Source organism: Peromyscus eremicus, chromosome 5, assembly GCF_949786415.1.
Source record: "Peromyscus eremicus chromosome 5, PerEre_H2_v1, whole genome shotgun sequence".
In the NCBI taxonomy this organism is placed as follows: domain Eukaryota; kingdom Metazoa; phylum Chordata; class Mammalia; order Rodentia; family Cricetidae; genus Peromyscus; species Peromyscus eremicus.
This window is the reverse complement of record NC_081420.1, coordinates 21,506,287-21,533,670: the sequence shown is the minus strand read 5'-3', so window position 1 is coordinate 21,533,670 and position 27,384 is coordinate 21,506,287. Positions and strand designations below refer to the sequence as shown.

The 27,384-nt window shown below is 43.0% G+C and overlaps 1 protein-coding gene across 1 annotated transcript in view; it reads left to right on the top strand.

Moving 5' to 3' along the window:
* Hivep1 (HIVEP zinc finger 1) overlaps positions 1-27,022 on the top strand; it is a 141,552-nt gene extending 114,530 nt beyond the window's left edge. The window contains exons 5-9 of the mRNA XM_059263124.1: positions 648-781; positions 1,492-1,667; positions 5,281-5,382; positions 23,422-23,927; positions 25,383-27,022. Of these exons, the coding sequence (XP_059119107.1) occupies positions 648-781; positions 1,492-1,667; positions 5,281-5,382; positions 23,422-23,927; positions 25,383-26,507 (2,043 nt within the window). The 3' untranslated portion in view covers positions 26,508-27,022. The remainder of the gene's footprint in view (positions 1-647; positions 782-1,491; positions 1,668-5,280; positions 5,383-23,421; positions 23,928-25,382) is intronic.
* Positions 27,023-27,384: the final 362 nt, after the last annotated feature.

Below are 27,384 nucleotides of genomic sequence, written 5' to 3'. Positions count from 1 at the left end.
GCTTCAAAGGAATGAGAGAGAGGCAGGTTGGAGACAGGGAAGTGGGGCTTCTGCTCCACCTTGGTGGCTCTCCCACGTTGAAGGGTTTTAGTGGTGTCCTTGAGGGACCCGAGACTGTATGGGATCCAGAGGTGCTTTCCATCTCCCAAGAAATAACTCTTTAAGTAATAGACTTAGCCGAGCAGTAGTGGTGCACACCTTTGATCCCAACATTCATGAGGCAGAGGCAGGCAGATATTTCTGAGTCTGAGGCCAGCCTGGTCTACAGAGCGAGTTCCAGGACAGCCAGGGCTACACAGAGAAACCCTGTCCTGAAGAAAAAGAAAAAAGAAAGAAAGAAATAGACTTAAACTGCAGTACAGGTGGCCAGTAAAGCATAAAGACTGTTTAGTCTGTTAAAGAAGGCTTTCCGTGAAGTTCCTGAACCCCCAGGGAAGGCAGTTGGTTCACTTGAGGTATCATGGACTGTGGTGGGAGACTGGAGGAAAGGGAACAGACGGCCTTGACTTCTGCTGCCCCTTTGGAGTCCATGTCATTGAGCTGACCACTTGTCTGTACTCTGTTATGTTAATTGCTAGTGGAACATTCTGGTGTTTGTGTTTCCAGTTTAATGAAATTAGTTTCTCTTTTTGTTTTTTCCCTTTCAGGGAGCAATAGGTAATCACAAGTCCTCAGTAGTTGAACTCAGCAATAAAGATGACTCTGAAATTAACAGTGAGCAAGATAAAGAAAATTCCTTAATCAAAAGTGAACCAAGAAGAATTAAAATATTTGATGGAGGGCAAGTACATATTTTATTCTTAAATGTACATTTAAACTCCCCTTTTAAATGTACATTTGCTGTCATGTGAATGTAGACCCGGCAGTGGTGGTTTTGTTTAAAGGTTTCTTAACTAACAGAATCTTCCTGACAGCACATGTTAGTGTTCTCTTAAGTAATTCCATTTTCATAGAAGAAATGGTGACTAGGAAAAAATGTAGATCCGGAAGTCCCGTGAGAATAGCTTGAGAGTGAACCTGACTCCCACATGGACTGGCAGCATGGAAAGGCTGGGGAAATTTCTCGAAGAGAGATGGGTATTGCCTTTTGCTGTCTTCCTGTTTTAGTTCAAGAATAATAAATAACCTGTGAGAGCTGGTGCCAGTTATGATGAGAAAAACAAGCTACAAGAGCCAGTGTCAGGCAAAGCTTGGTAATAGTTCAGAGTTTACAGTCGCTGTGTGGAATTTAACAGTGAAAAAAACCCTTTCAAACTGCATCTTAAAATTGTGGAAATGTTTAAGAATTAAATGTCACATTGAATGACTAAAGTAGAATTAACTGTCAGAACTTGAGGTGTGATGCAGAACTGAGAATCTTCTTTCTTAAATATACATAAAATCGTAGATTGTGTATAAAAGTTGTGCTTTATTTTTTAGGTTGAGGTTTCATCAATATTTTCTCAAAGACACAGTGTCCAATTTCCCTGCTCATTTCTCCCTTTAAATTAGATACAAGTCAAATGAGGATTATGTGTACGTCCGAGGCAGGGGACGAGGAAAGTACATTTGTGAAGAATGTGGAATCCGTTGTAAGAAACCTAGCATGTTAAAGAAACACATACGAACCCACACAGATGTCCGCCCCTACCATTGCACATACTGTAACTTCTCCTTCAAGACGAAAGGTATGCCATGCTTATTGCTGTGGGCCTCCTTCCTGTGTCTTTATACAGGAGGCCAAGGTCTGGCTACATGTTGTCTCTGTCAAGGATAAATGGCTTCCATGGGCTAAGTTACAGCTCGTCAGCCCTGTAGTGTGTGTGTTCTCTATGTTTCTAGACCCTTTGAGGAAAATACTTCCAATTACAGGGTTTTAGAATATCCATAAGTAAAACTAATCAGCTGTTTCTTTTTATATTTTACTCCCCGAAATGCAGTTCCTTAACAATGACTAGCGTATTTTCAGAATACTAATTTTGGGGCTGAAGAAGGAAAATTTTTTGTGATCACAAGTAAATTCATTTGGGTTCCAAAAGATTCAAGAAGAGTTTTAAATAATAATCAGAAAAGAAAACTTGTAATCACTCACTTTATTATCTAATTTTAGCCATAAATAGCCATCGTTTATGATAAACTTTAATCCAAATTATATTAAATTTCAGATTTAAAGTTTTTAAACATTTCTACTATTAAATGTTTTATTGACTCTCAGAAATCGTCATTAAAACTATACTTAGCGTGCTTCTGTTTTATGTTTATTTAAAGCATAAGCCCTCATGACGAAGTAATTTTACCCCGCACAGGTTTCCTGTTATGTGTAATGAATATACTATTATAAAATGTTTACTCCTTGTTCACAGATAATTATGTAACAGTCATTAAAGATGACAATTTCATGCACTGTCCTTTACAAAATAGGACTTTCTTCAGCAAAGCAGTCTAACCATGGGGGATGCCTGACTTACATAGCAGGGTCCGTAAAAAATGATCATTTTCTTGAGACTTCCTTTTGAGTTCACATCCACCTTTATTGTTTTTGCGCTGTTGTACTGGCTGTCGTTATAGTTCTTTGATAAAGATTAATCATCTCTTTAGCCTGTTTGGGTGCATTTCTGGCTCAGATTTATTGGCATTTAAAGAAAGTTACAACTGTAGCAACTGAGTGTGTTTACATTAGCTCAGACAACAGATGAGTCTTAAGGAGGATCATAGGGAAACAAAGTACTCTTCAGAAAGTTTGGAACAGTTCTGCAGAGTTTCAAGTGAGTCTGGGGGTGAGAGGAGTCCTCAGTCATGGGCTAGTGATGTAGGCCCTCCTTTCCCTGGAGATGGTCAGGGAGGCAGCAGTCAGGGTGAGTCCTCAGTAGTGCCGGGAAACGAGGACCTTTTAACCAATTTTCTGCTTTCATTGGTGGTCACTGTGACTTAAGAAGTATCTGTTAATTTGCCACGTGATAACAGGAACATGTATCAAGGCTAACCTTAATAATAAAACAATTCCACATATGTAACAATGTTGGTGAGATGATCAAGGTATAACCTGAAATGAATACATCCTACGCATGTAAATGCATAGGTTTTGTTTTTTAAACTATTTAGGGAGGTGATCAATAAAGTAATAGATCAAACTGTGAGAGAATATGTATATTAAAAACTTAAATTCCCAAATCTGCCCAAGCACAGCTCTATATTAGTTTCATAGCGCAGACCTTGCTCTGTCTGTCAGTCTGTCTTGGGAACCAAAGCTCTTTGAAAGAGAACGACTAGTGAGCCTGCTAATTTGTTTTAGATATTGTTACTACTATGGAAGCATTTTGACTTGAATAGGGAGATCTCAGCCACAGCGAAGTGGCTTTTAACCACTCGTTTATTTGTTTACTTTTTAATGACACTCTTACAGAAAAGCAGAGGTTTATATAATAAATCCCAGTTTGCCCTGTGTGTCTTAATGACTCTTCACATTCTGCCATATGTTTTGTGTAATGTAAACGTCAGCCACAGGAAGAGTGTTTAAACCCAGTGTTATCTACGGGATACACCTGGCAGCAGCTAATACCTCTTAGCAATCACACGCTTCAGAAGCATCTTCGGCTTGGACTTCTTAAGCACTTGGCTTTGGGATGCTGTGTGGTTGTTTGACAAGAATATACCTGATAGTGCCAGAATTGGTATGTACAGCTGTGGCCAATTTCACAAACTCTGCATTTATCAAGAAATTGAAGCTGTATAAATCCAACAGATTTGCATGGGCTTCTAATGTAAGCCCAACTTTTGGAATGAGGATTCCAAAATTTTAAACATTGCTAATTTTTCCTTGCCCCCAATATTCCATATTTAAATTTTGTCCTGTGTTTTCTCAAGAGAGATAGCGTGCCCTTGGCTGGCAGTGTTTTCAGGTATCGTACCATCCACTCAGGATGGCTGGGGGTCTCGGGAGACCCTGAGCTGCTCTCTGTCATCTGTGGTCACTCCAGGCAGGTGTGCCCTGTGGTCCTGAGATACTCACACAGGTGGCCGTGTCAGCTGCCAGAGCAGATAGCCTAGAGCTGCTCCAGACACATTTGCTCAGCACAGGAGGTCACAGTGCCGAGTGGGTTCTCTCTTCTGTGCTCCATGCAATGCTGTTAATGATGCTCAAAAGCAACCCAGAATAGTCATCAATAATCAATAATCCAAACTTTAAAACTGTGAATGTTCAGGTACCAGAATAAAGGAGAAACTAAAAACCAGAATGGTAGGGAGATTATTAAAACATCAGAGGGGGGTCAAGGTTAAAACATTGGGGGGGTCAAGGTTAAAACGTCATGGGAGGGTCAAGGTTAAAACATCATATGGAGTCAAGGTTAAAACATCATAAGGAAGCCAAGGTTAGAATATCATAGAGGATCCAAGGTTAAAACATCATGGGGGGGAGGTCAAGGTTAAAACATCTTAGGGGAGATAAGGTTAAAACATCATAGAGAGATAAGGTTAAAACATCATAGGGGGGTCAAGGCAATATTCGTGCCAGCAGGTCTGGGATTTAATGCCTGTCAGGGCCCCTGAAGTACACCTGACTCTCCTTCCCATTGACTTGGGGCCATATGGGAAATAAGCAATTGAAAGTGTTCCGAAATGAATGACATTGATAAGGTCCCAGGTAGAAAACTCTTGTAGAGATCCTTCTACAACTTGGGATCCTTAGGATTCTATGGAAGGCCATATTACTGAAGATGGACTTAAAGTAAAAACGCATACAGGGAAGTGAGCTACTATGAGAGCAAGCCAGCAAACACAGCTAGTGGATAAGTTACACACCAGTAACTACCAGTCAGAGTGCGCTCTGAAAGAGACATAGAGTGTGCGCACTCTTTTTTTTTATTTTTTTTTTGGTTTTTCGAGACAGGGTTTCTCTGTGTAGCTTTGTGCCTTTCCTGGAACTCACTTGGTAGTCCAGGCTGGCCTCGAACTCACAGAGATCCGCCTGGCTCTGCCTCCCGAGTGCTGGGACTAAAGGCGTGCGCCACCACCGCCCGGCGAGTGTGCGCACTCTTAAGAAATAAGAACTGGAGAGTAGGTCCCAACAGGCAAAAGTAGCTACCAGATTTGAAAACAAAATGCTGTCTATCACTAGTAAATACAAAAGTCACTGCAAGTAACTATAAATACCAGTGATTTCTTTTATGCAATTATAGTTGTTGGAATTGTTTAATCACAGTGTATATGTTTGTTTGAAGTAAGAATAGAATTTTTCAGAATTGACAAATGCAGTAGCAGAATAACACTACATACATTTAATAAATATTCTTTTCCCTTAAGGAAATCTGACAAAACACATGAAGTCCAAGGCACATAGCAAGAAGTGTGTGGATTTAGGCATCTCGGTGGGTTTAATAGATGAGCAAGACACAGAAGAATCAGGTAAGCTGTCACCGGTGCTTTTCAGAATGCTATTTCACATGCACATCCCCTTTCCAGCTCCACTTGATACTGCTCAATTCCTCTTGCAGTGGTTTGTTTTAATTATTATTTACCTGTGTGATAGACTCCTGATCAGTGTTTTCATAGACTGTTTTCTACCTACTTCTCTTGTCCTACTGTGGAAGAGTTAGCATACAAAATATAAGCTTACCCTTACATGTTTGATTAACCTTCCCAAAGCATGTGTCTGGTCATGCTGGGCCTTCGCCAGCATTTTGAGTTGGCTCCCGTTTGCCTATATAAAGCGCGAATCTCCTGAGAATCCTCAAAATACTGTCTGCTTCCTCACTCCCCTTTCCTCGTCGTCACCCAGGCTCACACTGGAATGTTCTTCCTGTCTAGAGGACCCTTTCCCTGCTTCATCCCTGCCACAGCATCCTGCTCTCCTCACCCCTGCCCCAGCCTGCCCTGGTCACATTGCTGTTTTCTTTAAGGTGTAACAGGACCCACTGCTATTTGGAAACCCTGTCTGATTTCCCTTGCATGTTTTCCTGCCAGAAACATTTTCCTTCTCTGACCCATCTTAGGCGTTTCCTCAGAAAGTCTTTGACCCATCTTCCGTGTGTGATTATTCCCTGTTTCCCTCTCTCCCGCTAGCTGCTGGAGTGGAGCATGAATGGAGCCTACTGCCTAGCTCTCAGCTTCTCTGACGCACTCAGCATTTAGCTCAGTGCCTGGAGGTCACCACTGCTCCAGGTGATGGCAGAGGCTGGGAGTGTGGCTGGCTTAGTGGTCCAGTGCCTGCCTAGCATGCTGGGGGCCTGGGTTCAGTCTCTAAGCCCCACGTCTCCCTAGTAAAAAGAACAAGAAGTGGGTACTCTAAGCGTTTGAGGATAAAACATTTTATTTGTTCAAAACACTGTTTTGAAAAGGTATTTTTCCTCTTAATACTGTTAACAAATGTAGATAATTGTTTCTGACCAGTTTAGAGGGGAAAACAAGCCTTTTAGTCCATTCTGACCAATCAGAGTAGAGAAGTATATTTTTGTAGAGTTTCTGTTTTTATCTCAAGAATTTATCAACTCACTGAATCCAACTTTTCAACCAGTAACAGACTGAATGAATCACCCTGAATTAATTTCTGAATGTGCACGAGCAGTGACTTGGTCTGGGTAGTAAGAGCAATTCCAATTTAAAAAGCTGGGAAGAACGTATAAGGATTTGAGTGAGGGTATTTCCCAGCCATTGGCTAGAAAAGGTGCAAAGAAAAGGTGTAACAAACCATGCTGCCACTGTGTACACTGCTATTTTACTTCAAGATGAGCCTCCAGAGAATGAGCTAACATGGGCAGGCTCCTCTGAATTCTTAAGGGAAGCTGGTTCTTACATCCTAAACCTGCGAAGAAGCATGGTTCTGGGAATTGCACATTATTAGGTGGACTGACTTTGGCCCATGTACACATCTGCCCATTCACTTTCATAGTTTCCTCTCATTCCAAAGCTGCCCTTAGGTTCTAACTCAAAGTGTATAGCATGATTCCCTGTTAAGACAAAGCAAGCTGCTTGACTTTGCTTCAGTTTACCTTTTTCCAGATTACAGTATTTATGGGAAGTGTACTTAGTTTTACCAGTTGGCCTTTTCTTCAGTTTACGTTTTTCCAGATTACCATATTTATGGGAAGTGTACTTAGTTTTACCACTTGGCCTTTTTTCAGTTTCCATTTTTTTCCAGATTACTGTATTTATGGGAAATGTACTGAGGTTTGTCTGCCTTTAACAAATAGTAAAGCACAGTGTACAAGTGATAAGTCCTAAGTGCTGTGTCGTGTGGGAGGCTGACAATTCTCTATTACTGTGCCAACACAATACAGTCTTCCCTTCGGCTTTATTGTAGGCTTACAGTGTAAGTACAAATACAATAGGTAGTTGTTTTAAACAATTGATCTTGGTTTTTCTATTATTCTGTTTTTTCCATTTAAAAATATTTTAAATATATGTGTATTCATGCTCGATGGTGATTATAAATATTTTAAATACACATGTGCTCATGCTTGTGATTATAAGTATTTTCTCACATCTACTTCATCCTTCTCATACATTGAGTAAATGGTTTTGGAAGCACCACATGCTCCCTTGATTCATTCCAGCTGCTCTCCTCTCCCGATCACAGACAGGATTTCTCTTCAACTCATATACTATATATCTATATTCATGAGCAGTATATGGTTTTCTTCATGCTGGTGTTTTTAATTTGCAGAAAAATAGTTCTTTGTATGTAGATTAATAGCATAGTATCTATTCTTACAATATTATTTTCTAGAAGGAGCCTGCCATTTCTCCTACCTCTTTAGTATATCATTGTCTGGATTGGACAATTAGACTATCTTCAATTGGACCATCAGCCCAAATGGCTAATAATTGATAATAGTTGTGTGTTTTCTTAATGACTGATGCTTGGCCTCATATTCTTTCTACAGAAGTTGAACTCCATTAAGATGGTTATAGTTACAGGTGGGATCTGTATGTGTGGAGGTACAAGTTGGGTGTGGTGAATAGGCATATGTGTGTGCTTGTGGGAAGATGAGGAGGACATAAAGTGTACTGTTCTGACACTCCCTGCCTTATTCCCTGGAATCAGGGTCTCATTGAACCTGGAGCTACACGGTATCCAGCAAGCCCCGGCCATCCTCGTGTCTCTGCCCCTCATCCCCAATGGTAGAAAGGTTACAGGTATGTGCATGTCTGGGGTCCTAGTTAGGTTTCTGCTGCTGTGATAAAACCCTGACCAAAGGCAACTTGGGTAGGAAGTGGTTTATTTCAGATTTACAGCTTACAACCCATCATAAAGCTCAAGGCAGGACTTGAAGAGAGAAACCTGGATGGTTGGAACTGAAGCAGAGGCTGGAGAGGAACACTCCTAGCTTGCTCCCTGTGCCTTGCTCAGCCTGTTCTTTTACCCACACTGAACCACTTGCCCAGGGTGGCATCACCCAGTGTAGACTGAGCTCTCCCACATCAACCACTAATCAAGAAAATGTCCCCAGGCTTGCCTACAACCCAATCTGATGGGGGCATTTTCTCAGTTGAGGTTCCTTCTTCCCAGACAACCCTAGCTTGTGTCAAGTTGACAAGAAAACTAAGCACGTCTGGCTTTTTGTGTTGTTCTGGGATCCGACCATAGGTCCTCATGCTTGTATTGGAAGCTCTCCGACAGCCTGAGAAATCTCTCTATAGATTGAGATTTTCTCATTAGCTTTCTAAATGTTTGGTGAGCAGGACTTAGAAACTTCCAATGTAGGGCTGTCTGTTTGGAGGCTGTGCCAATTTTTAGCCTCCCAGTAGCCTGGAATACGCTAGATACTCTTTTTCCATCTCCTTGGCTGGTTCCTCCATCTCTCCAGCCTCTACAGATGTTTCCCAGGGCTGAGGCCGCTGAACTTCTCTTTCCTCTGCCGTTGCTCACTCCTACAGGCCATTTCCTCCAGTCTTTTGTCCATTCTCTGCAAACTTGCCTGCACACTATCTCTGCTTGCTCCTCTTCCAAAGGACTGAAGTTCAGTTCCCAGCACCCACATCTGGTAGCTTATAACCACCTGTCACTCCAGCTCCAAGGGATCTGACCACTGTCCTGGCCCCTGTGGGCATCTACACACATATAGTACATATTGGGGGGCGAGGGGGAGGGAGACACAAATATCTTCAAAATCCTAGTTTTTTAATCTGCCACCCTAGCCTGTCTGCCAGTGCTCCCATGGGTTCTCGTAGCTCCTGAGTGGTGTGTGGTTCAGCCTTATCCCAACTGTTTTCCATAAGGCAAGATGCCATCTCTACTCTTCCTGCTGCCCTATCTCTGAGGCTTGGCTCCTGGCCCTCCTTCCTTCACTCACTCAGCCTCAACCATGTAGGCCTGGCTGTTGACTGAACACAGCCAGCAGTTCCTGTCCCAAGGCCTGGGCACTCCTTTCCATGACACTGGATGCTGAGGCTTAGCACCCTGGTCTTGCTGTTCTGTACTTCAGAGGGCCCCTTATCAGTAAGGCCTTCCGGAGCCGCCTCCTCGTATAGCTAGAAGGCACAGCTCTCCTGCTGCCATCATAGCTCATGCCCCTTCTCTTCTGTTGGAGTATGCCCCCTCTTTACACATGCGGCCGTGTGTGGGGTGTGGGGGTGGGATGTATGTGTGTGGGGGGGGGATGGGATAGGGGGGTAGGGATGGTGGTGTGAGGTGTGTGTGTGTGTGTGTGTGTGTGTGTGTGTGTGTGTGTGTGTGTGTGTTTTACACATTCCTAACAAGTAGAAGATATATTACATGAGGATAATATTTTGGTTTTGTTCACTGCCTAGTGGCAGTAGGTAGTAAGCAGTTGTTGACTGAATTAATGATGAGGGGGAAATGCCGTATGATCTAATAGGAAATACTTGATTATTAGTGCTTGTACAGGTTGTAATCAAATGGGAACTGTAATATACTATTAGTACCTTTCACTGTCTATAATGTTTCTGTTACAAGTCCAGATTAATACTAGGTATTACAAAGGTGATGGTATGTTTATTAATTTGTTGGGTTTTGACCATTGGATCAAAATACCAGAAGTTTTAATTCTCTGACATTGTGGATTTTCATCTATGATAATGATCTCTCCAGAATAGTAAAGATATGCTCCATTTTTTAGTAACTCCTACAAAGAACATTTGTTCCTTTGGATGTTCACAACATGGAAACATTCAAGGCTGATCAAGTCAGGGCTGTGCCTTTCCTAGTCCATTGTTTCCTAGTCCATTCTGTAGGAAACAATGCTCCCTAACTTATAAAGAACAAGATTCCAAATTCGTCTTTATGCATTTATACATGCACACAGAAAATTGGAGTCACCAAAGGATACCAGATCTGCTCTCCACCCAAAGGGGAAATTCTACCTGGCAGAGAATAAGGGATCTGATCCCTGAGCTAGCTGTTTTGTTAAGAAAAGCATCCACCTACTCCAGATTTCCTCTGTCACGTCAATCACAACTACACACGAGTGTTACTCTGGGTGTCTTCTGTCATATCAATCACTACTGCACACGAGTGTTACTCTGGGTTTCCTCTGTCACGTCAGTCACTACTGCACACGAGTGTTACTCTGGGTTTCCTCTGTCACGTCAGTCACTACTGCACACGAGTGTTACTCTGGGTTTCCTCTGTCACGTCAGTCACTACTGCACACGAGTGTTACTCTGGGTTTCCTCTGTCACGTCAGTCACTACTGCACACGGCAGTGTTAAACTGAAACAGCAGCACCCGCTGTCCGCATCACCACCACCCTCAATAATGCAAACCCAGGGTCACAGGTGAAGAGCCAGATGATCTGTGCTCCACATTTCTAGAGCATTTGAGAAAGTAAAATTGTGCAAGATTTAAGCAAATAAGCAGGATATATGAGTCTAAAGAGACTGCAAGCACTTCCCTTGACATAAAACAAAAGCCAATCAAAACAGACTTTCTTAAAGAAACAGCATACGTGATGTTAGCTACTTAGAATAGAAGTACTGACAAAGGATATGTAGCCAACAGTGATCTGCAGGTAGGAGATCATAAAGCAGTTGATTTTCATGGCCCCCAGCGGAAACCCTGAGGCTCACATCAATGAGAAGTCAAATTTAAATCTCAGATGGTTGCTTCCCACTCTGAATTCCCTTGCACAGCATTCCAGGTCTGCCACCCCTTCCCTGGGTGTAGTTCAGTCTGCCTGTTACATCCTCTGTCACTCCGAAGCCTTCTTTCTTTCCTTTAATTTGGGCACCTTTGCCCACAAAGCCCCTTGTCCAGAAGGCCTAACTTACCCAGCCCCACACCAAGACATTTTCCAATAAAGCTGTGGAAGGAGAAGTCTACCCTGCCTTCCTCCTGGGACACCATAGGCATCCTTGCCGTTGAGCCACATCTGGATTCACCCCCAGTAGCTAGGCCATGGGACCAAGGCTCCTGGAGGACAGATGTGTTCATACTTGTCCCTGTCTGTGCAGCGCAGAGACAGTGAATAGGTCAGAAAGGCCGAGTATATTCCATCACAGTCACCACTGGGCCACCCTCACTGTCCCCAAGGCTGAGTATATTCCATCACAGTCACCACTAGGCCACCCTTCACTGTCCCCAAGGCCGAGTATATTCCATCACAGTTACCACTGGGCCACCCTCACTGTCCCTAAGGCCGAGTATATTCCATCACAGTCACCACTGGACCACCCTCACTGTCCCCAAGGCTGAGTATATTCCATCACAGTCACCACTGTGCCACCCTCACTGTCCCCAGTGGTCATGGTGTCTTCATCGCGCTAGTACTGGAGGTGGAACTCGGGGCTTCATGAAGGCTAGGCACATGATGTATCCTCAGTCTACCCATCAGCCCTCAGAGGCCTTTGTCCTGGCTTAGACCTGTTCCTACTGTGGGACATCAGGCTGCGTTCAGTGAAAACCAGAAATCTGAAGGAACCCAGTGAGTTCCTTCATCCCCTGGGTTTGTGCCTCACCCCAGGTGAAATCTTTTATTTAATCCTGACAACAGATTGTAGCTGTCCACTGTGTAATGCAGCTATTAAAGAAGCAGCCAGATTGAGCCATATGTCCTTTCAGAACCAGTACCAGGAAACCCAGGTCTTGGGTAACTGGAAAATTGTGACATCATCATCCTGAGTATGGTGGCGCACTATAGTCCTAGCTACGTGGCAGGCTGAAGGCAGGAAAATCTCCTGAACCTGAAAGTTTTCAGGCCAGCCTAGGCAGTTAGGGATAGCCTTCCTCAATAAAATAAAATACAATTAAAAATCCCTAAACAAAAGGTTTTCTCTAGGTTTCATGAGGAGGTACCAACAGGCTGGTGGTTATGTCAGTCACAGGGGCCTGCAGTTCTTAAAGAAGGACTGTTAGGGGACTGTGGAACTGGCTCAGTAGGTAAAGTGCTTGCTGTACACTATGACAGCCTGAGTTCAAATCCCCAGAACTAACCTAAATGCTCTGCATGGCAGTGCATTCCTGTCCTCCCAAGGTCTTGCTGGCTGGCCAGTGTAGCTGACAGAGCACTCAGTGATAGACGTTGTCTGCAACTGTAAACAGTCCAGGAAGAACACAGACACTGACCCTTGGCAGCTGAGCACAACCACGCAAACATGTGCACACATGTATACACCACATACACACACAGAAAGAACTAAGAATTAAGAAGAACTGTTATATTTTGTACACACCCATGAAAATCACCAACCTTAACACACAAAGGCCGGGAGGATACATGAAAGTGCCCCTCCACTTTTAGGTCTTGATTATTACAGACTTAGGAAATGGGACAAGTCTTTGAAAACAAACAGAAGGACATAATTCAGGAGATTGGACTCTTCCAGAAGCCTCAGAATAGTGCTTTTACATTTAAAAGGCACATTTAGGGTCCTGGTTATCAAACTGGTCTTTTTTCTAGGACTTAAATAATCATTACCAAGAGATGTCTGAGCTTTTCTTCATTAAATGAAGACACGTTACACTCACATGCACCTGCATAGTTTCTGCTCTTCATTGTTTAAACACCATCACTGTTTGGTAATGTCTTGGTCAACTGCACAGCTCTCTGGGAAAACTTCAAGTTTATAAATGTGCTTTCAGTGAGCTATTCCTTTACAGCTGCCTTGTTTTGTTTGTTGTTGAGATTTTTTGTTGTTGTGTGTATGCATATTTGTCTGACTGTGGGTTTGTACATGTGTGTGCGGTGCTCCTGAGGCCAGAAAAGATGCTGGATCCCTTGGAGCTAGAGTTACAGGAGAACTGCTTGACATGGGTGCTGCAGCTTGAACTCTGGTCCTCCGAAAGAGCAACCATGCTCTCTGTCCACTGTGTGGTTTTCACGGAAGGTTTCTCTCTACATTTCTTCCAGCTTAGCTCCACTGTCTTCAAGGCATTCTCTTTAGTCTCTGATTAGTCTATGGATCTACAGCTGTTTTTCTGTTATGACGGCATCACTCCCAAGGGGTCAGTCAGTTGAGAGTTTTTCTTGGGCACGTTCTCCATTGACAGTGTTCACCTTGACCTCCATTGAAGGTCAAGGTGAACACGGGGTGAGACAGGGCAGGAGACCCCTGCGCTTTGTGATTTTACCTGCCTTAGCCAAAGAGGCTTCCTCTTTAATGTCTAGTGTGTGAATCTGTGATAGCGTTCTCAGTGGAGCAAACTCAGGGACGTGAGTCAGGCAGAGTTAAATAGACATTTTTGTACACCAGCCATTTTAATTTGGACATTTGAAACTTAGAAGTTGTTTCCACTTAGCTTCCAATTAGCAATGTAAGCTATTATTACAATACATGCTCATGGAAAGTTGGTCCTTCCCAGCCCTCGTACTGCACATTCCTATATTCTTACCATATAAAATGATAGAGCCTCGGCAATTTTGCCCTTGTGTTTTGAGGGTGTTAAGGGATATGTCTTAGTTTGCACCTTTGTGTCCGAAGTGGTGCCACCAGCAGTTTGCTTTTCAGCCTTTGATCCAAAGAATGTTTTCATCAACAGAGCGCTAGACTTCAACACAAGGAATGTTAATGTGTGCCCTCAGCTGCCACCACAGGGCCAACAGCCTCAAAGGGCAAGTGCAGGGAGAACCATGCTTTTCAATGGAATTTTAAGTACTGACCTGTATGCATGAGATGATGATTCAGACCACAGGTTTCAAAGCCTGTATTATGTTTACCCTTAGAAACAATTAGTGCGTTTTATGAAAGTAGTAGCAATATTTTCCTTCTAAATGAGGCCTAGAGACTCCCGCATCAGAATTCTTACACAAACATCCATTGCTTTTAAAAAAAGTTTCTTTGTAGAATATGAAACCATAATGGCCCTTAAGATGTATACTTAATATAGTGTTGATAGCAATTATTTATGAACAATACAGCAAGGGTGGTCTTTCGGTTTATTGCCTAACACTAACAGATCTGCAGTTCTGACCCGCTGGGTTCATATAGGTTGTTTCCATAATTTAAATAGAACTATTATTCACAGGCTTTACAAAAATGTTCCCCCTGGTTGCTGTTGTTTGATTTTCAACCTTGGATTTCCTGACCCAGGAGGAAAACAAAACCAGACTAGCTATAATAAGGAAAGAGTTGGGGAGGGGGCCCTGTCTTCTGGGCTGCTGCTGCTCTGGCTCCAGCTCAGCCAGCAGGTGTCACTGTCTGGCAGCGATGGGGGCAGATAATGGCTCATCCTGGCATCCTTGGGAAGAAGGTTGTTTCCCAAATAAACTTCAGGAAAGTCTTGTTGCAAGCTTATGTAAGCATTCCTTTTGGAGAAAAAGACATTGCTATGTTAAAAGATTCCTTCCCCCCTTTCCCCCTTAAGTTAAATTACACGCACAAAAAAGGAATAGTTCTTGTGATCTAAAAATTGAGTTGTGTGGTAGAAACATTTACAATGAGTGAAGAATGTCTCTAGATGAACAAATTGTGTGGAGCTTTTAAGAGCCATTTATTTATGAATTTGTTAAGCAAATGTGGATGTCTTCTGTCTTTTCTACAGCCTCTACTGGCAACAGAAGGGAAAGCCATAGCATTTATATTCCTGTTATATACACCAAAATGAGTAATAGCTGCAGTATGATAGGAAGAAGGCAGTCTGTCGTGTTGGAATAGTGACAGGGGACTGGGGTTCACATGCTGACTTGGATGCTCTCCAGCCTATGAGCTTCCTAACTTCCTGTGTAAGGTGTGGTATCTGTTAACTGTCATAGCATGGTGGTTTGATTTCGACTTGGTAATACAATACAAACAACTGGAGCCCAGCAACCTTTTCTTGTGGAGGGCTGGGTAGTAAATATTTCACACATGCCAGGCCATATAGTCTGTTATTTGTCACCATTAGCAAACTCCAGTTGTACTGCCGCATACAAACAAGCCTGGCTGTGTCCCCACAAAACCTTCTCTACAGGAATAGGCAGTGAGCCAGATGTGCTAGTGACCAGAGTTGCCAGGCCCTGGTAACCAAGGTACTGAGAGTGCTGTCGTAGTTACTCTGTTAAATAGCCCGAGCAATTTCATAAATTCCTACTTGGTGAGTTTTTGGAGAAGTGGTCAAATCTTCACCATGTCATCTTCTCTGGCATAGTGATAAAAGCCACAAACAGGGCTAGAAAGATGGCTCAGCAGTTAAGAACATGTCCTGCTCCTGCAAGGGATTCGGGTTTGATTCCCAGCAACTACATGATGGCTCACAGCCCTCTGTAAATCCACTTTCAGGGAAATACTGAAGCCCCTTCTGGCCTCCATCAGCACGGCATACCCATAGCATATATACATAATGCAGGCAGAACACTCAAGCACATAAAATAAATATTTCAAAACATTTTAAATAAAATAATAAAAACCAACCAGGCACTTCTGTGAACACCACCTCTGATTCAGTGCCAGCAGGCTTCTCTGGAAGCTGACCAGGCTATTTAAGAGTCCTGCTGTGAAACCCTGTGGTCAGGATGTGACATGGCCATTGTCTCCTTGAAATCAGAGCAGCTGTGGTTACCTGTATGAGACAACATGGGGCCCACTGACGTTCCTGGTTGAAGTGTGGAGAGTTTATAAGGTTCAGCCACCATGTACAAGGCCCTTCTCCCACCCAAGGATATTTGAGAGGGTAACAGTTGTTGGGGTTGAGTTGACTCTTTTTAGTGTTTTAGCTGCCCATGTCCTGGAAATAACCCCAATGCCAAGCAAGCTGGCCTCAGGTGGGATGATTCCTATGGCCTGGCTAGCTAAGGTTCTTAGAGTTTTGTTCATATGTCTCCAGGAACCTGTATGTTCTGCTCAGATATGTTACCCACCTTAGCATTTTATTTCATTCCAAAATATTGGCCTTGTTTGACAAATAGGTGATGATTTGTAGATTTCCGAAAATTTGACAAGGGTCTTTCCAGACACTGATTCTGAGAAAGAAGCACCCTTCTCTCCAAACTCTGGGAAGAAAGCTGTAAGGAAAGAATACCAGCCTCTCCTTCGGTTTCAGGCTACATTTCAGGCTTATGGCTCTGTCTAGGAAGACAGTCCAGAGCAGCCATCCTGTAGTTACAACTAACCCTGACAACTCATTCTTAAACTTTGATAGTTAGGAAGGTGTAGCATTATTATGAAATTAAGTTCAATTATTAGTTTACGTTCTCCTTGGAGACTGTGTTTCATATAGTCCGCTATATATAATCAAATAATTATATGAAGCTTTTAGTGTCTCTGTCTATAAACAAGGAGCTCATGTGTACCTTTAATAAGCTAGCTTAATGACTATAATCTATTGTTGACCTTTCTGCTCATCCTGTAGTCAGTTTTAAATATGGCTGAATGGAAGTGTTTAGCATAGACAGCGAGGATTGAATCTCAAGTCTAACACTTGTGAGCTGTAGTGCAACAATAAAACTCATTAACTGCATTTTCCACTTGCTCTAACCTTTAATTAGTGCTTTAATTATGATCAGGTGGTGTTGTTTGTATTTCGTGCTAAAAGCTAGGTTCTCTACTGGTATAGATGGCTGGAATGAGAGTGGAGCCATGTTGCTTTCATGTGTACAATTGGGTAAGAAATGCAAGAAGCAGAACACTACTCTTGGATGGTTAAAAAAAAAAGGAAAGCATAAATCTAAGTTAGGGCAGATACCATAATTTTTAGTGCCTCGAAATTAATCAGTAGAAGAGTTAGAATTCATTTTAAGAATTGACTCCTAGCCGGGCGGTGGTGGCGCACGCCTTTAATCCCAGCACTCGGGAGGCAGAGCCAGGTGGATCTCTGTGAGTTCGAGGCCAGCCTGGTCTACTGAGCAAGATTCAGGAAAGGTTCAAAGCTACACAGAGAAACCCTGTCTCGGAAAAACCAAAAAAAAAAAAAAAAAAAAAGAATTGACTCCTATTAAACAGTGGGAAGATGCTTCCCAGAGAGGTCTTACTGTGACCACAGGATCTAGAGGACCTAGTCAGGTTTATGAGACAAAACCAAGACTCAGAAGCACTGACAGTTTTTCTTTCTTTTTTTAACTTTTTAAAAATATATTTTCTATCATATGAAAATTGTAAAACTATCATGGAAAGTTCCTAAACTCTCTTTACCCAGATTCCCTTGTGTGGTACTCTCACATGACCATCGCACACTTAGAGACTGGAGTTGACCTCACCTCATTATTATTGACTCGCATTGTCCAGGTCTAAGGTGGCATCTGTTAGTACCCTGTACTGGTAGTTTAACTGTCTTCCCTTTGTAAGTACTGGATACCTGTGGAGGACTTTGAAACCCTGCATACCCTGTTTATCCAATGCTGATCTTGTCGGTGGCGTCACTGTGGCTTTATTAACTGAGCTTTTCTATGGAGTTACTTCTTCATCATCCACTTGTATCTGTGGGCTCATTAGCAGGTCCTGTGGCTAAACCAGTGTCTCGCTCAGGTTCCAGTATTGGCCGTAGACAGTAAGAGCCCTTCAGGTCTGATCCAAACTGATCGTCTTTTCTAAGCAGTTCCTTTCTTTAGGACCCACCCCAAGAAGTTCTAGCTCCAGAGTCATGCATTTCCCTAAGAATCCCTAGTCCTTTTTGCTGGAGGAACCAAGACCCAGCTGCTGGCTGGTGTACTCATTACTACCAACTGCCACCTCTTTCTTTGTACAGCAATCATTGGGTTTAATTAGGCAATACATGTGTGCATGTTGGTGTACACAGGCACACACCCTATTTGTATACATACTGAAACTTCCTGTTTTGTTCTGCCCCATATTTATCCTTGCTTTTGCTGTTTCCCTCATTTGACTTCCTTTATGCACAGTGAGACACCAGGGCTGCTTCTGTAATTGGTCTCCTCTACAGTTGGCCACATTGGCTCAGCTCTAGCATAAGTGGACTGGTTTTGGAGGTCCTCACCTGCACCCCAGTGAGACAGATTTGCAGTCACAGTTCAGTGTATGCACAGTTCTCAGCAATCAGGCTTCACATATGTAGTCATGTCTTGGCTAGGGTTTAGTGATCAGGACCCTCCCTCCCACCTCCATTATGTGGTTACTGAATTGTCTCCTTGCATTGTATTTTTGGCTCACCCAGGTTCTGCTTTATTTAATTTATGTATAATCCAGTTTATTCACTGTGTATAGTACTATAGGTTTTGACAAATGTATAGGATTATGTGCTCATATGCCCAGTTCCATGTAGGATAGTTCTGTCACCTACAGATCCCATGGCCACTTCATATAACCCTTTGCAACTACCCACCTAGCTTCCCTTTCCAGAATGTCATGGAAAAGGCAGTATAAAACATGAGCTTTTGGGGTCTAGAGGGATGGCATAGAGTCCTTGCTGCCCTGCCAAAGGACCCAAGTTCAGTTTCCATCACTCATGTCCAGGGTGGAGGGGCTCAAAACTACCTGTAACTCCAGCTCCAGGGGGACCCAAAATTCCCGGCCTGCAGGTATGCACTTTCCTATGTATATAATTAAAAATAATAATAATAAATCTTAGATTATGTAGTTTTGTGGGTCTAACCTCTTTGATGTAATGAAACATGAAGTTACAACACCGAGTCGCATTTCCCTCTCTTTGTACTAAGTAGTATTCCATCAAAGCTGCATGCTGCATCTCATTACCCATCAGCCCATTAAAAAATAGCTGAGTTGCTTCTGGTCTGTGGAGATTATACTATAGAGACTTTCATGTGACTCAAAGTTGGAGTTTGAGACCTAGAAGTAAGGTAATACAGTAAGTCCAATTATGTTTTGAAGAAACAGCCACTCTTTGCCATCACCCATCATTCTCCAGCCGTGGTAGAATTTTTGCATTTCTGCCATCTTTAAAGTCATTTTCAGTCTGCATAGAATTAGTCAATCTTCTTACCCCTGTTATTACATTATTTTTCATGTGTAGCATTTTATTTTTTAGTTTCAGTTTTCAGTTTTCTTAATGGTACTGAGGATGGAGCCCAGGTCCTCTCAATGCTTGCTTACTAGGCAAGCGCTCCACCACTGAGCTACATCCGTAATTTTTTTGTTTTTGAGACAGAGTCTTCTTCTGTTTCTCAGGCTGGTTTCAACTTTGGTGATTGGTGGGGATTGGTGGTATGTCCTACTAGCCCTAGTGTTACAACATTGGTTACTCATGCTATAGTTTCCATCTCTAAACTGACACTCCCATTGGGCATTGCATGTTATTCATCTTTTCCCATTAAAGATTTGAATGCTTTTGTCATCATTATTTCAAATTCTTTATCAGTTATAAATCAGTGTCATATCTTTATGATGAGATCTAAAGGCTGCTTTGTCTCTTTAGAGTGTTCGTTCGGCATTTGCTTTTTTGTAAGCCCTGTAATTTTATGTTCAAAGTTGGACATCTTATGTTACATGCTAAAGTTGTGTAAGTCGTTATCATGCTTGGAATGGACATGTCCTTCTGGCTGTGTCTGCCCGGGAGTAACTCTGCTGTTGTCTGTCGTCACTGCATGGAGGTTTCATGTTCCTCTTAAGATACCTTGTGCTTTGGATGGGGGCTGCTTTACAAGAATGGTGTCTGTTCAGTATTTCAATTGATGGTCTTCCTTTGGGGCTGTGATTCACATTCAGTCTCTGCTCTGGCCCTTCCTGCCTTTCCTGTCCTGAGAGCCGTCTTTCCAAGCTCCTTAGCTTGGCATTGGGTATAAAAGCAGAAAAGAGTGCACACTTCTGTTCTCAGTGGGTTCCATATGTGCACTGTGTTTTTGGCTTCCTGGACTCCAGTTGCTTAGGTCCCCTCCCCCTCCCCAGGCCAGGCAATAGTCTTGTTCTTCGCACAAGGGCGAAAGTTCTGTTTCCTCCTGTTTCTTTCCCCCATTGCAGTGAATGTCACCAGCGTCTGAGGCCATCAGTGCCCATTGTCCTTTACCTCACTAGATCAGACTTTGGTTTCTACAGTGGAGAGGGGAGAAGGGCCCAAGGGGGGCGGGAGGGGGGAGAACAAGGGAATCTGTGGCTGATATGAAGTTCTTTGCCTCTCCTGAGGCTGCTGCTCCTTTCCCAGATCAGAGCCAAATAGAACACTTCTTAGCACTCGGCACTGAATGTCTAGATGAGCTCCATGGTGTAGGCACCTAAAGAGCCCCAATGCTGTTCCAGTTTTAACAGCAGACATCTGACCGGAAACAACTTTGATTCTGTTGACCATTTTGATGAACTCCTCTGGCCAGTATTCTGTTTCCACTGTCCTTAGTGACACACTCTTGTCTGTTGCCTTGCAGACACTGTCTTGCCTGAGATTTGGGCTATTGATAGTCTCAAATTTCAGTTCTTTGCTGAGTGGGGAAAAAGTCATGCATGTTAGGTTAGGTCTACTCATGTTTTTACAAAGCAATGGTTTTCAGCATAAGCAGGATCCAGCCTAGCTAGACTTGGCAGGAAGTTAGCATTTGATGAAGCTTTCCTCTTCAGTAGCCTCTTCTGGCCAACCAGTTCCTTGTTGTCCTTTGTTTCCCCATTTTCTGAGGCACCCAGAGCTCCCCGGTACTGATCCAGAAATCCCTCATTCCAGCATGGGCTCTGAGTGCAACTCAACTAATTAATGTTGTTCTGTTTATTTTACAACATAATAGTAGAACCTTGAAAACAAAACAAAAAAAATTCTAGTCTTTTTCATCCCCTAGAAATCACCCTCCAGTGTTTCGGTGCATAGTTCCTGTAAGACTTTTCTGTAAGAATTTATCTTTGTAAGAATTTATTTCTGCCATGCAGAAAAAATAATATTAAAATAAATGAATACTTGGGAAGTCCAGTAAAAATATCTACTACCTATTTCTCTGTTTGAAATTTTTCTGTTTTTCAAAACTTAAGAGTGGGCTCCCTTTCCAGGTGGAACACTTCCCATGAATCCAGTGAATACCTGCACCTTCAGCTAGTACTTCATGCTGGTTTTCATGGGCACAGTAAAGAATTAGCAACAATGCATAGACTGAAGCAGTTATACCAATATAATAATGAAAATTGTATAGTGTACCTCTCAGGTATTTTCTGCACTGTGTTCACACTTCTTCCTATGGCAAAATGATGCATGCAAAGCCCCAGAGCTGAGATGAAGTGAGATGAATGATGTGTTGTTTATGTAGTGTTAGACATTTCAGTGACACAGCAGCCCACCCGACAGTACTTGACACTCTGTACATCCTATTACCAAGACAGTCTACTAAGTGAGTAGCAGGCAGATCTTTGTTCACCACTGGACAAAGGGCTGATCCATGTTCCAGGCAAGACAACAAGCTGGGAACAATCTTACCCCATTATTCAGAACTGTGCATAGGATAAAACCTAGTATTTCTGGCATCCTCTGCTTAATTTTTATTTTTTTTTTACCACAATCCAAAATTGAAACCAGTATCATAGTTTAATAAAAAATTAGAATGTATCGCACACAACTAAACCATATATGGTCTGACATCCGTGTGGGCTAGTGACAAAGAAATAGTGTAGATAGTTTCACATCTCTCCCTTAGATGTTAGCTTTCCACTTCGCATGATTTTAAATACTGCAGGTTTTTTAACCTAGCTCCACGTGACGGCATGAAAATTTTGACACTGTCACTTGAATCATCTAGACTATTTCTTGAAAAGTGATGTTGGTGTTAATGATAATATTTTTAGATACTATTTCATTTTTTTGTAAGAAATGGGTCAAGTCATGTAGACACAAGAAGTGTCAGTAACTTCTGGAAAGAGAAGAGGGGCCTGTGGTGATGGCTCTGTGAGTAAAGGGTCTGCTTCACAAGCATGAGGACCTGAGTTCAGATTCCCAGGACCCCATGTAAAAAGCTGAGCACAGCAGCATGTGCCTCTGACCACAGTGCTGGGAAGGAGACAGAGGCAGATCTTCCAGAGGTTCACTAGCAAGCCAGTCTAGCTGAAACAAGTCTCAGGTTCAGTGAAAGACTCACAAAACAACCAGGAGAAATGACTGAGGAACTACGTCAACCTTTGGCTTCCACGTGCAGCTGCATGGGTGATATATGCCCCCCCACGCACACACACCCCACACACACAGGGCTGGGGGATAAGGCTTTAAACATCAAATGAGCATTATTACTAAGAAATCAATTAAAACATGTTTCGAATACAGTTCAAATTTAAATTATTTTACTAACAAGTCAAATACCATCAAAGTGTTATTAGTATATTAATTTCTTTAATAAAAGGAAGAGATAGGTGTATAAATTCATGACATGACTACTCCATGGTTAAGAGGAGGTTTTTATTGTAGATCCGAGAGAACAGCCAGAGGCATCTGGAAGAGTCTAGAGCAGAGAGAGAAAGTGGTAGACTGAACATGGCCAGCTGCTTGGACCTGGCCAGGGGAGAAGCAGGGGCAGAGCAGAGTGGTGGGAGTGAAGTGGGCATAGAGAGAGAGCAAGAAGGGGGAGGGAGAGAAGGAGGCCAAGAGGAAAACAGAGTGAGAACATTGAAAATAGCAGAATTACACAGAGAATCAGTAACTGGGGGAGGGAAGCCCATGAGCTAGAGAAGTTAGGGTAGAGGAGGTAAGAAGAGCTGGGATGGACTTTGAACTGTATAACAACTACATGTAATACTGATGGAGCCTAGAGGCCAGCTTGCTATAGTATGCTAATGGGTACCACAGATAGCCATCTGTCCCTTCTGCCTTTTGGAATTTGGAGAAATGGAGTTTCCTTTGGATCTGACAATAGGAAAATAGAAAAAAGCTTAGGAGAAGTTGGTCTTTTTTTATTTTTGTCATACTTAAGAGTTTTTCCAATAAAATATTTGAGGCTTTATTTCCTTTCATTACATCCCACACTTGGCTTGTCCTTTTCTCTTTGAAGGCTCATTTCATGTACCTCCCTGCTACCCTGACCATGGCCCTTACCCTCACGTCCTTCTCCAAGTCCCTGCTACTTGACTGGCTGCCGCTTGTCATTTTTCTGGTGTGTGCTCTGGGTAGCCCCATCTTCAATATGCTTCACAGTGTTGCCAAAAGTGAAAACATTGTGTTTGTGTAATTGTAGAACATTCTATAACAAATCTTCTTGTTTGTCACATCAGATGAAAAGCAAAGATTCGGTTATGAGCGGTCTGGATATGATCTTGAAGAATCAGATGGCCCCGATGAGGATGATAATGACAATGAAGAGGATGATGAGGACAGCCAGGCAGAGTCTGGCCTCTCAGCAGCACCCTCAGTCACAGCCAGCCCACAGCATCTTCCATCCAGAAGTGGCCTTCAGGATCCTGGGAGTGTAGAAGAGGACCTTAGGGTTCCCAGTTGCTTCTCAGGGGCACACACAGACCCCATGGACATTCTGCCTAGAGCGTTACTCACTAAGATGACTGTCCTCAGCACAGTACAGATTGATCCCAACAGGACAGATTTACCAGCAAAGGCCACGCAGCATACTGCAAAAGATGAGCATGAAATAGTTCCTCATGTAGACGCTTCCAGGTCCCCAGAGGTTACCCCCAGGTCTCCTGGCCATCAGATGTCTGTGGATTACCCTGAATCTGATGTTCTGAGAAGTCCTACAGCTGCAAAGACTGTTGCTTCAATACAGGTAGATGAGCGCTGGTTGGGTTTTGTTTTATTTTTGTTTTTTCCTCTTATTCCATTAGGAAAACTTAATAGATTAAACCTAATAGATTTAAAAAGTCATTCATGACCATATGAGTATGGCCCTTTTTGTTGTTATAGCCAATGACAGAATTCATTTATGTCTGCTAAAGCACTGTTAATTATATTGACAAAAATCCACATATTGTATTATAGCCTGTGGTGCCTCTTTTAAAAATATTCCTTCATTATTTGCTGTTTTTTAAAAATCACAATAAAATCTGTATGTACCAATTGTAAACTCACATCCCGAGACTTAAGGGTCCAGTGGCTGACTTGTTTTTCACTAGTGTGGATATGGTGGGTCTGCAGCATGTTATCCAGATCTTGTGCTTGGTCTGCTCCTGTGGACAGTAGCTAGCAGGCTTCATGACAAAATTAACCTGACACAAACATGACTCAAGAATTCATGTTGTTTGGATGAGCAAACTGGTGGGAGATCTTGGGAAAGTTTCCTTCCAGGAAGCAGCTCAGGGCCAGACACCCGCTCCAGAGAAGTTCAGGAAGTGTGCTGCATGCTTTTCCATGGCTGCTTCCTAATCAACACATAATTCTCTTTCCTTGACAGTTCTCTTCCCTCTCCTATGTGTTTAATAAGGCTGTATTTCTTATTGGGAAAAGATGTTTTCCACTAGAGAAAAACAAAAACCTATAATTTTACATACTAGCCTAAACTAACTTCATCTGTCAGTTTAATACAGAAATTGAATTATAATGTGAACTAATGCAGCTCCTTAACAAATATATATATGCAAATTCATGTATATATTATCAAGAAAAAGGTAGTATTTAGATAACACTCATGGGTGGAAGCGGGGTGGATAGGCAAGATTCATCTCTCCCTAACATTGTGTTCTTACTGCTGTATCTCAGCATTTCACATCTCACCAGTGCCTGAAAATGCAGTCTTTAGTAGACATGTTATTAGCTTATGAATCAGTGAGCAAATAAATGAACAACTGCAGACCTTTGTCTTAGTAATAGCTCTTCACTTCATGAGTGAATAATTTTTCGGTTAATTTTCTCCCAGTTGAGTTGATGCTCACAGCCAACTAATATGGCAATTTCTCAACATTTCCTAGTCTTTAAAATAAATTGGTGCTGGTGATGCCAGAAAAATAGCATCAACATAAAAATATAACCATGCTCATCTATCAGTATCAAATGGTAATACCCAGGAAACTGGTTTGCAAATTGCAAAATACAAAATGTTTTTCTGGCATTGTAGTAGGAAGGAAATTAAAATGAAGATTTTTGTTGTTGAAAATACAAGCCAACAACTCTACAATACAAACATATACTCTTAACTCCTTAAGAGTTAAGAACAGACTGAACACTAGTACTTTAGCCGTGATGAAGGAAGCTCTGCTAGCAAGGCTCATTGTCTCTTGTCTTGTAGGATTCACCATCTGTAAGACTGCCGCCTGCTGTAGCCCAGCTCAACCCTCAGCCAGCAGCCAGGATTCCTTCCTCAGTCTCACCTCACCCCGACAGTCAAGAACCGAAGCAGCAAATAACCTTGCATCCGCCTCCAGGCTTGCCTTCCTCTCAGACGCATTTGTTCAGCCACCTCCCCTTGCATTCCCAGCAGCAATCAAGGACCCCATACAACATGGTTCCTGTTGGCGGTATTCATGTGGTGCCTGCCGGCCTCACATACTCCACTTTTGTACCCATTCAGGCCGGACCAATGCAGCTTACCATCCCTGCTGTGAGTGTCATTCACAGAACCATGGGTACCCCTGGGGATACCATCACGGAAGTTTCTGGTACTACTAGTCGCCCCACCGGAGTGGCTGAATTGAGCAGTGTTGTGCCATGCATTCCCATCGGCCAAATCCATGTGCCAGGCCTGCAGAACCTAAGTCCCCCAGCCTTGCAGTCGCTCACGTCCCTGGGTATGGAAACGGTCAATATCGTGGGCCTGGCCAACGCCACCGTGGGCCCGCAGGTGCACCCCCCAGGCCTGGCCCTCAATGCAGTGGGGCTCCAGGTTCTGGCTAATGCACCTGCCCAGAGCAGCCCCGCCCCACAGGCGCACATTCCAGGTCTCCAGATCCTCAACATCGCCTTGCCCACCCTGATCCCCTCGGTCGGCCCGGTGGCTGTGGGCACCGCGGGGACCCCCGAGACTGCGGCTTCCAACAGCAAAGCGCCCGAGCTGCAGACGCCCGCAGGCCAGGGACACAGCGCCGAGCCGCCTCAGGGGTCACCCGAAGGCCCTCAGGAACCCCCCAAAACAGTGCCCGGCCCCTCGGCAGACCATGCAAAGCCTGAAGGCCCAAACAAAATAGACACCAAGAAGGCGGTCTCGGTGAGTCACGTGTTGCCCGGGCGCTCCTCTGCGCAGGCGCAGCCGGCACCCACGCCGGAAGCTATACAGAAGGCCCCAACTTCAGGCTCTCCATCGCTCCCCTCAGACAGACCAGCTCTCAGACCCCCAGGGCCCCACAGGCAACCCATCGTGCACTTCAGCGACGTGAGCAGTGATGATGACGAGGACAGGCTTGTCATAGCAACCTAGTGGTTTATTTTTTATTGATTTTTTTTTAATAACAGGTTTTTTTGAAAACCCTTTCCTTAAAGCACATTTTTTCTGACATAAACTCATGACTAATCTTTGTGCAATCATGAACTTTTGACCAATAATTGTTGTTTTGTGTCAACTCCAGCCATTTTTGTACATGTTGTATAGACAATTGTGCCTTTTAGAAGTTTTATGTTTAGAATCTGTACAGATGGTTGAATGTCTATATACATACAAATATGTTATATATGTATATGAAAACCAGGTAGTTGTGTTTAGTAGAAACCTGTCAAATAAATCAGATGATTAAATTATATGTTGCACTGTTAAATATAAATTTTTATGGCTGTGGGGCAGTTTCTGTGTATAAATTAGTATGTAAACCCCATATTTATTGTATTCATATTAGTCTTTGCAAATGGATCTGTCATTGTGTAAGACAGTAACTGTACACTTCAGGCAGATTTTCTGTGTTACGAACTGTTTCAGTAAAATACTGTTTACCGACTTCAGTGGTGCTTAAGTCGTGCTGTCTTTAAACCTCTTTGAGAAAGTAGCTCCCAGGTCTGTGCCTTCCGCAGCTGGTCCTTAGTTCTGACAGACAATCCTTTAGTGGTCTCTTTCCCTGTGCAGTGTGCTGGAACCCAACAATCGGGAGCTAAAGACAAATAATTGTCCTAATTGTCAGATGTAGTTTTGTAGCTTTTTACTTGTTAGAGGATTGAATTCTTAATATTTTCCATAAATGCATAAAACTGACATCCTGAAAAGAGTGAAGACCTTAAATGTGGCTATGGAAAATGTAAATTAAGTGAAAAACAGTCATGAGACCTACAATGCTCCCTCCCACTCTTCAACCCTGTGTTTCTTAGTC